This window comes from Topomyia yanbarensis, chromosome 3 (genome assembly GCF_030247195.1).
Source record: "Topomyia yanbarensis strain Yona2022 chromosome 3, ASM3024719v1, whole genome shotgun sequence".
NCBI classification, from domain to species: domain Eukaryota; kingdom Metazoa; phylum Arthropoda; class Insecta; order Diptera; family Culicidae; genus Topomyia; species Topomyia yanbarensis.
This window is the reverse complement of record NC_080672.1, coordinates 211,739,600-211,756,067: the sequence shown is the minus strand read 5'-3', so window position 1 is coordinate 211,756,067 and position 16,468 is coordinate 211,739,600. Positions and strand designations below refer to the sequence as shown.

Genomic DNA, 16,468 nt, shown 5'->3' with positions numbered 1-16,468 from the left:
AACGCTCGTGATAATAAAAGTTTTTAGGAACTAGAATTCTCTCTATGTAACCAGGCCACGTGTATGCAGGTCCACAAACATCTTGGAAGGTAAAAACACATGATTCGTTGGGCTGTTTCTATAAACTCGACTCAAAATCTCTAGTGGATTGTTCATGATATTGCCTTCTATAAAATGATAAGATTTTGAATGCTATAGAATCGTTGGTTGGTTTTTTAGTGTTGCGCGCTTGCGATTTTATATGAGAAAATTGGAGTTTTTCCCTTCAAAACGGTATATGTCAGGATGCGCTCATATTATATTGAGATGATAAGTGTTTTTTATGTAAGAATGTCTGAGGAACGCGATGGAATTAAAATTTTCAAAATTAAAATATATGGCCTGTGTTAAGCCAAAGAGGACCAAGCGCCATTTGGAGGTACCTTCCTATAAATCGCTATCGCAGCTAATGTAGCACTATAAACACCTGCATCAATTTATTTCTGAGAACTCAAATAGTAATCGATAGCAAATAAGTACCCTTAAACTTTCTATGATTATGGTAAATAATCGAAAAAGTAATTTTTTCATTGAAAATACCAGGAAAAAATTATGGCGCTCAGTTCGCTTTGGCTTAACGCAGGTCATATGTATTGAGAGAAAAAATATTTTTTAATATTTAACTTAAAAAATCGCATAGGGCAACACTGCCGGCAAAAAATAATATTATTTCTAGACTCCTTGAACAATTTTCTTCAAAAGCCAACTTACGGTTTGATTCTAGAGTAAATAGAACCGGAGATATGATCAGAAGAAAATCAAGCGTTTTGGCAATTTGCCAAAACGGGGGGTGCTCCCATGACCCGAGGGGTGGTTCAATTGTCACAAAAATTTTGGTTTTTATATATTCGCCCTAGATGAACAATTCCTCCAAATTTGGTTCAAATCCATGAAGGTCGAATTCAAGTTTGCATTTTTTTTTTGATCACTTCGCCTGGAATGACCCATATGTAAGTCAACATAGCTCTGGATTTGTTCTTAAAGTTCAAATTACATGTTTACTTTAGATTTCAATAGTATAAATAATTACCGAGAAAAAGCACATTCCGGGTAATGGTATTCCGGGAAATGGTACATTCCGGGAAATAGTATTCCGGGAAATGGTACATTCCGGGAAATGATATTCTGGGAGATGGTACATTCCGGTGAATGGTTTTCCGGGAAATGGTACATTCCGGGAAATGGTTTTCTGGGAAATGACATTCCGGAAAATGGTTTTCCGGGAAATGGTAAACCGGGAATCGACGTACAATCCTCAAAAACACAATATCACCCACAACTTCCACCAAACCAATCGTTTTGCAACAAAACACATTGGATAATGGGTTTCACATAACTTGAGGTACACAAAAAGAGGCACCGCTACATGTCTAATAGAAACAGAGAAAAAGGGATTCCGCCAACTTACCCCAACCGCCAACTAGCCCCGAGTTCCCCTAATGTTGAATTAAAGGTAATTGAATACACTTTCGATCGTTAGAACGGTTTGTTTTAATGCGAATTCTGGTTCTGGCGTTATTTATGAATCTATTGAACTTTTTCTTAATTTTTCGTCATTTTTTGAATAAAAATGAGCGTTTGGTCAATATTTTGGGCAAGATAAAGCAATCCTAAAAATTATATTTTTATGGTAAATTAAAGCCTACTAATAACCAATGAAAATAAGCACTTATTAGTTTTAATCGGATGGAAATTTCGAAAGTTATTCACTCAGACTTTGAAAACTTTTTCAATTTTTTGTAGAATGGAGATTTTTGTGTTTCTCTGGGTCAACTTATTGAACCGTCTCGATTCCAATTTTTCCTAGGGCTTGTTTCATTATATATGTCAGAATTCTGTTAAACAAGTAAATGGAGGAATTTTGAAAGATTTTAATGTGGGGTAATATTCGAACTCGTTTATCCAAATGATTCAAGGCTTCTAATAACAATAATTTCACGCTCAATGAAATTATAAGTCATCGAATGATTGATATGCAATACTGCTTGTAATATTTACAAGTGTATTACATAAAATAACACTCTTATGATACACATTTCGTTGTAAACTAAATCCTCACATGCCATAGAAATCGTTTTTTGGAACACTAGCTGCTCAACTGGGTTTTGTACAATGTTAATACAAGCTATACGAATCCGTAAAAATATGTGATACTACATACGTCAAGTATTATAAAATTAATAATACGTAAAACTTTTAATTTGTTTTAATTCGTGGTTTAAAATTATGGAGGACATCGAACAAGACTTATTTTAGGTTTAAAATCTCAAAATCGGATCTTCAGAATAATTTGAAGAACGTAGAATGTTTTGTAATTGCACTTAGATGTTTTACACAATAGTACTATATTGAAGTTTTGTGAACCAGTACAGTAAAATCGATACATCATGGAAGCCAATGTGAATCCAATATAATTTCAAATTATAAACTTCAAGACGTTTTAATAACCTAAAATAAATTGTTAGTAGAACAAAACGTGACGAATTCAGTGGATAAGTCATCATTCGTGAAGCTAGCGCCCGAATTTAAAATTTTGCACCTTCATAAACTTCCTATATGGGTATCAAGGCGTTGTGGAGCGTTACAACGTATTTGAGCATATACGCTTCTGTATAACATATGTAAATATTATGCGTATTTTATAATGCCAAATTTTTAATAACATTACTCCACTGAGTCTGTAATTATTGTTATCAGAAGTCTTGAATCATTTGGATAAACGAGTTCGAATATTACCCCACAATAAATTCTCTCAAAATTCATCAATTTACTTGTTTAACAGAATTCTGACAGAGAATCCCTCACATATTATGAAACAAACCCTAGACAAAATTCAAATCGAGACGGTTCAATAAGTTGACCCATAGAAACACAAAAATCTCCATTCTACAAAAAATTGAATAACTTTCACAATTTCCATCCGATTTAACCCAATAAGTGCTTATTTTTATTGGTTATTAGCAGGCTTTAACTTCCCATAAAAATATAATTTTTAGGATCGCTCCATCTTGCCCAAAACATTGACCAAACGCTCACCCTTATTCAAAAAATGACGAAAAATTAAGAAAAAGTTCAATAAATTCGTAAATAACGCCAGAACCAGTAGTCGCACTACAACAAAATGTTCTAACGATCGAAAGTGCATACAATTACCATTAATTCATCATTATAATATTTCATATCGATGCACTACATCCGAAGATATTTGGATTTTACTGAACGTACTTTTAATTTTAAATGTAAAATTCATTTTTTTTACAGTAGCTCGAAAACTGCTCTACTGTAAATTTTTTGGACCTCATTTTCGGATTCAGCACACGATTTTACATTGAAAATGAACGCTAGTTTTTTAGTTCAGAAATGCTGTAAACTAGTGTAATCAAATACACGTAAAATATTATTGATATACATCGTCATTACGCTGTCAAATAAAAAGCGAGAAAATGTATTATTTTCCTAGGTAATTAGGATTAGAGATGCACCGAATAGTACTATTCGGCTTTCAGCCGAATACCGAATATTTAATGTTTAATTATTCGGCGTACCGAATATTCGGGTGAAGTTAAAATCGGCTGGTATTCGGCCCGAATATTTGGTCTAGTATTTTGTATATACCTATGTATTTTCTTTTATTTTGTTTCTTTTAAATATTTCATGAATATTACACCATTACTTATCATATTCGGCCGAAAGTCGGTTTTTATTATTCGGCGTACCGTATATTCGGCTTAAATCAAAACCGGCTGGTATTCGGCCCGAATATTCGGTGGACCGAATATTCGGTGCATCTTTAATTAGGATGATCCCCTTAATTATTATTAACAATTCAAGAAACACTTACCGGCTCTTCAATTTTTCGACGTTTGTGACAGACTAAAATATTTCTATAATAGTGATCTGAAATGAAAAACTTTCCGTTTGGTCCAATTAAATGTCCGGTGGTTGGATGATCATCCTTGTACGCAAAAGTATTGGCTATACGATTATCTGTTCCAGAACTGGATATACATCCCTGAAAACATACAAGAGAGAAATGACGTGGTTACTACATAGACTACACCGAATCAATTAAATTACTAACATCCTATTAAGTGCTTACTCGGCGATCGGCATCGTGTTGTAACTTAAGAAATAATTGTAAACAACTCCCGCCTTGGGCATTTCGACAAGAATGAATTTCACATTTCCGGCCCATTTTGTGTGTTTTGGTTTGCATGAGATTAAAAAGATGGTAACGTTTTTGGGTGGGTGGGGAAACTAAGTAACGCATTTAGCTCTGTGTCAAAATCTCTTCACTAACACCACACTCGCTGATATGGCACATTTTTTGTAATTTAAAACGACCGTTTTTTCTACGAGTGATGAAAATTCATCTCGTGTTACGTCTTTTTTGTCTGTGATACCGGGTTGATGCAACTGACACTGAAAATCTTTCCTGAGTGGGGCTAGATCACACGATGAATAATTTTTGAGACCAAAAATCTTACCCTCTGCATCGCCACATCAGTGCACCAGCGTCGCGAAAAGTCAAGATCATTCTGGTCATAATTCAATCAATGATAAGTAAACCTCGCATTGAAAATAATTTTTGTGTTTTTAAAAAACTAGTTCACGCGAAAAAAGATGGCATTATACTCAAATGTTTAGTAGGAGGTTGCGTCTGAATATGCTTAATATTTTTATGATTCTAGTTCATAACTTGATGATACATTGATTTGTATTAACTTTATTCACTAAAAAAGTCAAGAATTGAATGATGTGCAACGATTTTCGTAAATTCTCTTCGTGTTAACGTGATATATTAGTCTTGAGTTTATCGTCGGGTTTTTTACACAGAGTCACGTGTCTTATAGTTTTCTTAATTATTTCACGGACTTCAATTGCGGCTAAGTAATGTATTTTTGATGCTTAGCGCAGTTTTATTTAATTCCGAACATTACACTGAATCTTAACAAAAGAATAACTATGAGACTGATTGCTAGCATTTGTACACAATATCTCACATAGAAATTTCAAAACCAAAGAGCAGAGCGAATAATCCATGAATAATAGTCTGAGTTCCTTGAAATTGTTTTCGTAAGTATATTAAGATTATGTGGAAAATTAATTACTTCATGAACTATATCATGAACAGTTTCACGAGCTCGTGTCTAGCATACTAGGAATCATGAATCGTTTAAAAAATCGATGAATAATACACTGTATTCCAGTAAAATTGATTACGTGCAAAGATTAAGATCAGGCACATTATCGTAAATTTTATTACTTATATCTTGAAAGTGGAAGTGTTTTTTTTTAATTTGTGGACATTTCCACGCGCACGAATGGTGAATTGTAACTTATATGCTCGCAATCATAACCAGTTGACGAAGCAAGAATGGATCCATGAATTGTATTCCGAGTGTCGTGTAATGATTTGCGAGAAAATATCAAGACTGTTAATTTTGTGATCTAATTCACAACCACTAATACCAAATAAACATCAATATGTGATTAATCATCAATCAGTTAACGTTGTATATTCGGACCATAAACAATGTTTGTAGATTTGCGGTTAAAATTATGAGCCAACGATTTTCGAGTTCGCGACTTGTCGGCGTGGGAAAAAAGCGTCGGCGGCGCGCCGTCGGTCTACCTTTCGGCGTCGGCGTTTCTTAAAATTCACCGGCGGTGGCGGCGTGGCCGGCGGCGCACAGGTCTACTTGGACATCAATTGTGTGATCTACTACAATTCAATAAAACTCACGCACTACACGGAATAACCACAGAACCATTTCACAATTGCTTTTTGATGTGCAGTAAATTTTTTACTCAACTTTTACGCTTGGTGTCGACGTCTGTTCTCTGTCTTTAAAGTGATGTCGCTTCTCAGTTTTGCACGACCCGGAGGGAATTTGGCCTTAATCCCACTGCTCTGTCACCGATGGTACGTGATATTCGTTATGGAATATTGTTTGTATGAGGGCTTCTCATAAACAATGTCACGCAGAAAAAATAGTCTGAAATACATATTGCAAATTGTTGTTGGTTTCATTAGGGACCATTCATAAATTACGCAACGCAAAAATTGCACAAAATCGACTTTTCCTTCCCCATGTAACAAAGTTCTTAAGAGGGAGGGGGGTCCTCTATTACGTAACGAATTCTTCAAATTTTAAATTCTTTTTTTTCTTTGTTAAAAACATGTTACGTAACGCTCTAGTTTACTCCTCTCACCCATATGTCACAACATGTCACATTTTCTTATGCCCCTTCCTAAAAGCGTTACGTAATTTATTCTCGCTCCACTAGTACGGGCCCTATTCTCACAGTCACGCCACCCATCGACTAGAAGAAAATTTCCTTCCAGCCACTAAGCGATGCGACTGCGAGAACAGGGCCCTATGTCTCAAATCCATTTTTCGACAAACAATGTGACTAGGGCTCAATAGCCAAAATTCACCCCAGGGGAAAATCCAAACAAACCGCCAATCGCCCAACACAGTCGTAGATAGCAAATAAAAGAGAAATTTTTTCTCTTTTGTTGGCTCCCCGACATTCGGCTTCCGAGCCCCAATCAAACTTCTGTCGAGATTTTTATTTTTTAACTCGGGAATTCATGTTACACCATGCTCTTCTCCAACTATCAATATGCGACATCATTTATGAATGGCCCTTTCAGTGAAAACTTTAGAGCAGACAATCCAATGAAAAATAGGATTGACAGGATTTTGGTGCGCGTTTAGCACCTTCACATCATTATGTTTGTTATACAGAAAGATTCCGTTTTTGGCACGTTCCGCTTTTGGCATGCTCCCTTTTTGGCATACTCCGATTTTGGCTACAAATGGGTACCATTTCTGACAACATCTTGTTGTACGTAATTAGTCTTTTAAAAATGCACGATTGATATTTTTTGCATCAATTAATATCACAGTTCACTTTATTTCCAAACATGGGAGTCATATTAGCCCTTAAAGGCGTATTTTTTTTAAATTTTGTGAAAATTGTCTAATAGTTTCAATACATTACTGTGATGTTTTTCGCAATGTTGATTTAAAACAGCATTATGCGTTTAAGGGATAACTATATTTTACACTATACGTGTTGTATTTAATAATTACAACTAGTAACAGAGTTACCAGTGTCTGACGGAATCAAGTTTTGGAGTAAGACCCAGAGTCTGTGCACTTTAAGAGTCAAGCACAGACTAGTTCTAGAGAAAATTTTCAATAGAACCTTAGTAACACTGCAAGCCTCTTTCTGTTTGTTTATTAAGACGTCACTATAAAACTGGGCACTAAATTGTAGTATTGGAGGCTGGCCATAGTGCGTCCTGCTATGACTAAAACCACACACGACTGGAGTCTATCAAGGTATCTTTATTAATGATCAGCAGTATGAACAGAATGTTTTACATAGTCGATTCAGTGTTGCCAAGTCGTCACAACATATCTCTCTTTTTCTAATAGAAGTTTGAAATGCACACTTAATCTAATAAATAATCATAACGCTTTGGTTGCATTAATTCTCTGCGCGGACGCAGACCTGTCGATTGACCACAGTTACGATCTCCGGATTCGGGCGTTTCTATAGTAAACTCTGATGATGTGATGTCCTCTGCCAATACTTCCGGTTTATGAAAGTTTTTAGATGTACCGTGTTTCGCTTATATTGTTGTCCGTTCGGTGTTTCGACGGTCACCGTACTGCCCTGTCTATCAATAACTGTTGCAGGTGTTGGTAAAAACGGAGAGGTATTTTTTTTCGCGGTTGCATGTCTTTCATCAGAACTTTATCTCCGACTATAATGTTAGATTCCTTTGCTCCAACTAGCCTATCTCTGTTTTCTTTAGCTTGGTGTTTTACTATTGCGTCCCTTTCCCGCATTTCTTCATCAAAGACGACTTCATCTTGAACGTGCGGAAATAAATCTCGAAATCACCGATCAAACATCAATGTCGCTGGCGGTACTCCAGTTACGCTGTGAGGAGTTAACGCATACATGTATAAATATTCTTGTAGCGCATCTTCTAGTTGACTACCTTGCAGCTGACTAATTTTCATCACCTTTAAGAGCGACCGGTTTTGACGTTCCACCTCGCCATTTGTACTTGGCCAGTATGGAGTTGTGTGAGTGAGTTTGATACCGTAATCGACACAGTAGTCCTTGAGCTCTTGGCTGGAGAAATTTTTCGCATTATCAGTTTTCAACACCATCGGCAAACCCAATTTTGTGAAAATTTGTCTCAATATCCGAATTACATCATTCGAAGTAGTGTGAGTAGTAATTTCGGCTACAACAAATCGGCTGTAAAGATTGCTTTCCGCATATCAACACAAAGTCTCACGCTCTTACCACCATCCTTGGGAGTAACGACTAAAGGCGAAGCCCATGTTATTTTCAAAGGTGCGGGTTCAATAATATCCTGCTTCAGTAGATCAGCAAGCTTATCATTCACCAACTTTTTCAACGGAATCGGTAATCTTCTGCATGACTGTTGCACCGGGGTCACACTGCTATCGATTTTGATTTCTACTTGTGTATCCTTCAACTTTCCGATGATTGGTTCATTAACGTTATCTACGTTAAATACCTCTCCATGAATTTCCAAAATTCCTAACTCCGTCATCGTCATCTGAATCACTTTCAATTTCACTTCCCGAAGAATCGGTTGCAGAGTCACCGCAATTTTTCACTTGTTGGACTCGGTGCTTTGATGAACCGCTTCGATTTGCTGATTTGGTTTTACACATCTTCTTAAAATGTCCCACAATTTTGCACTTGTCGCATGTTTTTGATCTCGCCGGACACTTTTTATCATTAGCGAAATTACTTTGGTTACCGCAGCGGAAGCACAATTCTTCTCGGCTGCTCTTCTTTACTTGATGAACAGTATTCTCATCCGCGGGTTTTCTCATCTCATCTCGATTCTTTTTACCGTTTCTAAAACACGAGCCTCCTCCGCTATTTCCGGTACCGTCATCAACCTTTTTTTTTTTTTCAAAATCGCCTCCCTGAGCGCATCGGCACGGCAATTATCGAATATTTGCTCGGTAATCCGCATCTCCAAAGCATCCCCATAATCACAAAGTCGAGCCTGATCCCGGAGACGGTGGATAAATTTCTCCATAGTTTCGTTCTTTGGAACTTTCATTGGATTTTTGGAACTTTCATTGGAGCACATTTTTACCGTAGCACTGATGTTTCAATCACTTTTGTTGGAAAGTTGCAAGTGATTTTTAGAACAAAAATGGATTTATTCAAACCTAAACATCTTCAAGCACGAAATGCACGAAGATTGCGAGAATTCAATTTTCTTTATTTTGATTATAAAGGTTTTAACCTTAAGGTCAATCGCCCTTTTTTGGGTTAGAGAAATCTCTTTTGTAAAAATCTCTAACCTTATGTGCGAAGTTGGGAATCGAACCCAGTTGAGGCAATCGATATTAGAGATGCACCGAATAGTACTATTCGGCTTTCAGCCGAATACCGAATATTTAATGTTTAATTATTCGGCGTACCGAATATTCGGGTGAAGTTAAAATCGGCTGGTATTCGGCCCGAATATTTGGTCTAGTATTTTGTATATACCTATGTATTTTCTTTTATTTTGTTTCTTTTAAATATTTCATGAATATTAGACCATTACTTATCATATTCGCCCGAAAGTCGGTTTTTATTATTCGGCGTACCGTATATTCGGCTTAAATCAAAACCGGCTGGTATTCGGCCCGAATATTCGGTGGACCGAATATTCGGTGCATCTTTAATCGATATACCGACTACGCTATGCCCGTCCCCTTGAGAATTCTATTGGACGATGACTAAATTTGATAAAAACATGAATAAAATTCAATTTGCTTATTTTTTCTTTCATCCCATTCTAATTCACATATGATTAAAAATCCTTCAAACCTTGCAGAAATATAACTCAATAGACCTTTAGCAGAGAAACTTCAAATATTCCCATAGGCAACAACTTGCAGAAAAATGCAAAAATGCACGAGATTTTAAATTAAGTGTGATCTTAGAATCCAATTACATTTTTGAAACATTACAAAACAATATATAAAACGAATACAGTGAAAACCCGATTTTATCAGCACATGATTTTATCAGCTTTTTGACCCGATTTTATCAGCCTCATATGAAAATTTATAGTTGGTAATTTGATGGGCTCTAGCAGATGAACCAAGTTGAATTCGAGTAAATCCTTTCTTGAGCATATTTTTCTTATCTTACACTCAAAAAAAAGTAAACGTTATGCCTATTGATTTTACACATAGATTTTTGCAATTAACGGAGGCATATAGACACTATTTGCTGGCACATAAACCTAATGTGTGTATTTACAAGAAATATTAATCTTACATTCACATTTCATAACTATTGGGCACATAAAACCCCATTCTATAACAATATGCACATATAACTTATGTGTGTTCATACATAGTTTATACAGTTGACACATAGAAGATATGTGTGCACGAGATAACAATAGCATTTCTTCTTCATATGAATTTTAAGCGGTTTGAAGCAAATAGAATTAACGTTTGGATTTTTTTCAGTGTATAGATTCGAAATATGCAAAAAAATTATTTTGCGCTGTCAGACGCTCTTAAGGGAAATTTAAGCTAAATAATCAAGAAAAATTAGGAGGCTATATCTAGGGACTAAAGAAGAATATCTTAAGAGCTTCGCTTTCTTCAAAAGAAAGAAAAACATATGTCCCGGTTTTGTCAATGTCCCCGTTTTATCAGCCTAAAATTCATCAAGGGGCTGATTAAAACGGGTCTTCACTTTAGTGGGCTGGGCTTTATTAAACGTTTTCAGCTATAATTATGAAGACCATTACACACTAAAATCATAATAAAATACATGCGTCAGGCCAATTTTGGAATAGAATTACAATCGGAGAGCCGAAAGCATCTGTTGTGGTTGGTTCTGTGCTTCACATCCATAAATTCTATTAAGGAGAATCTTTGCGTGTGAAGAACACAAAACAAACGATTTGCTCCTTAATGGAGAACAAATTTTTTCTTGCCAAATTGTCCTCCACTAAGGAGAAATATAACATAATGCACCTTGGCCTGCTAAACCAAACCAAATGTTTTGATTTCATTAGTTTTCATCAGCTTAAATCAGAACTTCTTTTCTTACGTGGCATCATGTAGGACTAGGGATTTGCTCAAGAACACAAATTGTGTCTCCGTTTTTTGGAACTAGCGTCAATCCGGCGCTAACTTAACCTGTTAACTAAGTTAGTGTCGACTGTCGTGACTGGAGCTTTTGCGTCTGCTCTCATCTATTTCCTTCCAAAAACTGAAGCTAGATTGTCTGTCACAACAACCAAGGCCTGCTAACATAAAATCATTCTTCCGTTTGATTTTATTGCATCAAGACAAGAACAGGATAGAGGTTGAGTAGATATTGAGGTTCAATATTGATTTATTATTTTATTTATACTGGCTCATACCCTACATCTTCCTCCTCTTCTACTCTATTTAAGAGTGTGAATCTCCATTCAATCAGGCTTTTGTGTGACGGCTATGCAACAATTGACTTATTTGACGTCTAGGACGCCAACACAGTTGCAATGTGTATGAACACATAAGTATATGAAAAAAGAAACGCACACAGCGATTATCCACCATATTGAACAAGATTTGTCAAAAATTCCATCCGATTTAACCTCAATCACATACTAACACAACTGCCCATGGATTATTCCATGCGAAGAATGAACGACTTGTAAAAACACGATGCAAGCAATAATTTATACTACGTTCACATCTCATCATTCTTCACATTTCACTGTTTTTTCTAATCTCTTTTCTAATCATTCATTAAATTACTCTTTACTTTGAATTATTTATACTTTGGTCTTTACTATACCATTTTTTCTCTTTATTCTACGGTACTATTTGCTCATTAATTTGCTCTCTAGGTTACTCCTTATTATAATGTCTTTAATTGTTACTCTTTTAATCATCTTCTTTACTCTTTGCTCTTTGCTCTTTACTCGTTACTTACTCTTCACTGTTTACTTGTTACTCTTTACTTTTTTCTTCTTTACTCTTTACTGTTGGTTCTTTACACTTTGCACTAAATTCTCGGTTGTTACTCTTCAACCATCATTACTTACGCTTTATTTTTTAAAGTATTCCATATAGCAAGACTATGTGTTATCCCCTCAAGAGATGGAACGCATCCATATCGTTGTGGATCTGCTAATTTCTTGGTAAACTTGCTTCTTGCAGCAAAAACTTACCCATTCGGGGAAAATCATATGTTGCTGCACAAAGCAACGGTTTTCCACTCGAGGAAATGATCAGTTGCTACACGGAGCAATAATTGTCCCGCTCGGAGGAATAATATTTGGCGACTCAGGGCTTTCTCAGGCAGAAGACTTGAGCTTCTTTAGTTTTTAAAACACAGCTGCATCACTAATCATAATCAACAAAAACATATCGATTTTCTACAAGAGCAAGTCCATCAAAGCAAATGCTCTGATAAAACGAAGTCAAAACGTAAATTCCTTAACTGATTTAGTTATAAGTTACGTGCTTTTCACGCGCGGTCGTAATTTATTCCAGGAACAATGTTTTAGGGTTAACTAGGATTAAAATTGTTCCGTCAAAATAATAATGCGTCATTATAATGAAAAATTATGAAATAATTGATCTTTTTTGTATAGAAAATAAATTAAATTTGAGTTTAACCGTAGAAATAATGTATAGTATATAAGTAAATATTATAATGCTATTCTATATGTTTGACGCAAATAAATAAATAGATTGAATGCGAAAAGTATTATAGAGTTCGTGCCTCACTTTTGGATGGATAAGAATCGAAGATAATGTAACATGCTCATGGGGTTTTATATTGAAAGTAGATAGCACTAGTGTTGCATTTTCGGCAAAAGAGCAGAACACTAGACGTGTTTTATTCCCACTTCTGCTAGAAAGTGCACATCAGATGGTCAGTGTTAGGTCAGACCGGAATCACACGAAATGAATGAAGGAAAGGAATACAAACAAGCGAACTTGGTTACGCTTTTCATCGATTTAGATTTGTTTTTAACTTGAAAATAAGTGGAAGGTTTTCGTCTGTACACATGTTCGTGCATCGAAACTGTGGATTACTATTATCGTTACAGTTGAAACCTGGCAAATCCAACCAGCTTTTTTTCTTGTTTAGTGCTAATCCATGATGCCGGAAGTAATGCGCTGTACAGCGCATCATTGTACGAATACAGCGCACTACTTCCGACGTGATTCTTTTGTTTAGAATCAGAGAAAATACGATTGTCGATGGTTGGGTTTTCCAGTTTTCCAACTGCAAATGGTACTTAACGACAATCCTAATCTGGTGTTCTATATCTACTCCTACACAAGTAGCTTAAACCTTAGGGATCATCCATAAATGACGTAGCATTATATGGGGGAGGGGGGAGTTTTGTATTTTGTGATGATGTGTGACGACAGGGGGTAGGGGGTCATGTCACGCTACGTAGCTTTTTTGGAGGGGAATGACTAACCGAGGGATTGCCCTTCCCATGATCATTCTCAGGGATGGACCGTTCCAACATCAAATTACGGTCTTGTCAAACTGCGAATGACGTGAAAACCCAAAATGGTACCAGATAAGGTATAAGCATACATAAGCAAGAGTTTTGGTTTTACGATTCGCAAGATCGACATTGCGTAAATACTGATTCACTTCCCAAAAAAGAGGTTAACAAAAACAAAATTAATTAAAACAATGTTTTGAATATAGAAACTAGTGCTTTCAGCCTCTCAAAGCGTTTGCCACCAAAAATATTATTGTACACACATGCATACACCTTATGCAGATTATCTTGAATCTGTTTTGCGTTTGTCAAATCTGCCACTCTTCTTATTCTTATCCGGACACGCTCTTTTCCCCTTTGGGGCAGACCCTCGACTAACATAGTTTTTTTAAAATTTTAAGGGGACTAGGAGGGGGTAGAATAACCGTCAAGTTACGTAATTACCAGGGGGTATTTTGAGGTTTGTGACGAAATGCTAGGATGGGGGAGGGGGGTGTTAAAAATCACTCAAACAATGCTACGTCATTTATGGATCGTCCCTTACCTATAATACTTACCTGCTGTGTTCCAAACAATCGTCGTTGTCTTCTCGGTAAAACATTTGATATACCAGCATCCTCGTCCGATAATACATCTTTTCCGCCAAACTGTTCTGTTACAGAAGCTATCTCTCGTAAAAATCTTTTTTTTGCTCTCAAAGCAGTTGTTGAATATATCAAATCTTCAGGGTCATACATTTGAGATAATATAGGATATCCTGCACTATGGTACACTTCCTGCAGAACTTTTTCACGTGAAACATATACCTTATGGGCCAACGATCCTAATCTATCGCATTCCTGAAAGCGTTGCTCACGACGTTCAGCTTTGGAGACACTTGCATGCAGTAACGCTATTTCAGGTTTACAATAACATTCTTCTACATCTTTTTGTAGCTTCTTCAGTGGACAATAGTCAAATCTAGTGATTTTATTGCTAAAAAGGGCTTCGATTGTGTTTAATATTTCATAATCTATAGTACCGGTGAACATCGGCAAAAACGAACATAAATGTTTTTGTATAGGATTGGACAAGCAGTTCCATGTATCCAGAGAAAAAAATTCTCTGAAAATAGCTTGATCTTCACATAAGTCCTTCGGTAATTTTATGATTTCGGTGGTTATTTTGGTTGACTCAAATTGCCTTGAAGAATCCTTTAACGAAACGCTAGAAACGGATGTTGATGATTCATCCCACGATGAATTACTAGAACACTCTGAAGCAGATATATCTTTCTCTGTCGTAATTTGATCCATTTCATAGTCAATTCATTAACCAAATATTATACAAACTCTAGCGAATTGCAGCTCGAAAAACGAAACATCACCTTGACTTGATACAAATCTAAGAGAAGAGACAACAGGCTTCTTGCTCTTCTTAATTTCATCTACCAGCAGTGATGCCACAAGTACAGATTTATCTAGAATGGTACAGATTTTTGAAGTGTTTCTGGTACAGATTCTGTACGGTACAGATTACAGATTTTTGTGAAAAAGTACAGATTGGTACAGATTTTTTATATGACAGCAAGGTTATGTAATTTAACACTGTGATGTATCCCACACGGTTAAATAAAACAACCTGCAGAAAAGTTCTTTTAACTTACTTTTGAGTTGTGCGTCGCTTTCGCACTTATTAGTGTTGTCAAAAACAAAACGAGAGGTTCGACTCAGTCGAGATCTTCCGTGGGGGAAGTTACTTTTGAGTTGTTTGGGGTGAACTCAAAATTAGGTAAATTCAACTTAAATTTGAGTATAAAAAACCTATCAATGAGTTGTAATTTTTGCCGTGGTTAAATGGAAACTACCTTCAACACGGTTTACCTAATTTTAAGTTCCCCCACGATACCACGAGATTGAGTCAAAGGAACTCAATTTTAGGTAGTTTTTTGTTTCCGTGCAGTAAATAGCAGGTAAACGTAGAGTTAGGCCGCTGACAGAGTGATGGCGAGAAGATGAAGTGGAGCTGACTGAGCTTGAACTGATAAATAAATAAACTGAAGCTGACATTAGAAAGCGATGTGCGAGAAACCTGCTTCCAGCAAAATCGAGCAGATCTACTCGGAGTATCTACGTATACTTTGGCATGCTCCATTTGATTTGCTGCAAGCAGGTTTCTCGCATCGTCATGTATGGTAATGCTCAGCTATGCATTCTATCAGCGGTATTAGGTTACAAACAAAGTAGCGGCGAGCTGATATTGACATTACCCAGTCAATCTGATCCATAATTCCGACTGGTTTCTTGGAAAATTCCAGTTTAAATAAAACAACCGATTCCGAGTTCTGGTCTGGTTTCCTCGAATAAAAAATCAGTATAAGAAAAATGATTTTTTTAAAACAACTTTGTTATTGTTTGGGTACAGAATCCGGTACAGATTTTTCTAGAGAAGAGTACAGATAGAAAAGATTTTTCAACTCCCGGTACAGATTTAATTGTGGCAACACTGTCTACCAGGCCCTGTCGTAATTCCAAAGACAACAAGAATCCATCGTTGCCAGATTCTATTTGCATATTTTTCACAATTGCTGATAATAATTGTACCTCAAATATCGACCCTCTGTCAGTATTGTGAATTCACTAGCTGCATTTAAAAATTGAATTTTATGTTTATACGTGTCTTTCTTAACAATATACGTAGTTATATTGTCACACAGGGTATTTATTCAATTTGCATGAAATGTTCATGTGTATGAAAAGTAGCCAAAATAGATTCAGCAGCACTGTTTTTCATCCCGTTTGAAAATATTATGTACGCTCTTGACTGGCAAAACGACCAATCAGAAGCTGGTTCAATATTAGGCAATCCACCACGACGTTTGTTTGACAATTCAGC

The 16,468-nt window shown here is 36.2% G+C and overlaps 1 protein-coding gene across 5 annotated transcripts in view; it reads right to left on the bottom strand.

Moving 5' to 3' along the window:
• Positions 1 to 15,180, bottom strand: part of LOC131693122 (uncharacterized) — a 1,060,243-nt gene extending 1,045,063 nt beyond the window's left edge. For 2 of the 5 annotated variants that reach the window (XM_058980688.1, XM_058980689.1), the window contains exons 1-2: positions 14,152 to 15,179; positions 3,881 to 4,051 (exon numbers count right to left, since the gene is read on the bottom strand). In XM_058980688.1, the coding sequence (XP_058836671.1) occupies positions 3,881 to 4,051; positions 14,152 to 14,889 (909 nt within the window). In that variant the 5' untranslated portion in view covers positions 14,890 to 15,179. Of the gene's footprint in view, positions 1 to 3,880; positions 4,052 to 14,151 lie in introns of all 5 variants that reach the window. The other 3 variants (XR_009306156.1, XM_058980690.1, XM_058980692.1) reach the window with 3 other exon arrangements.
• Between the last annotated feature and the right edge of the window lie 1,288 nt (positions 15,181 to 16,468).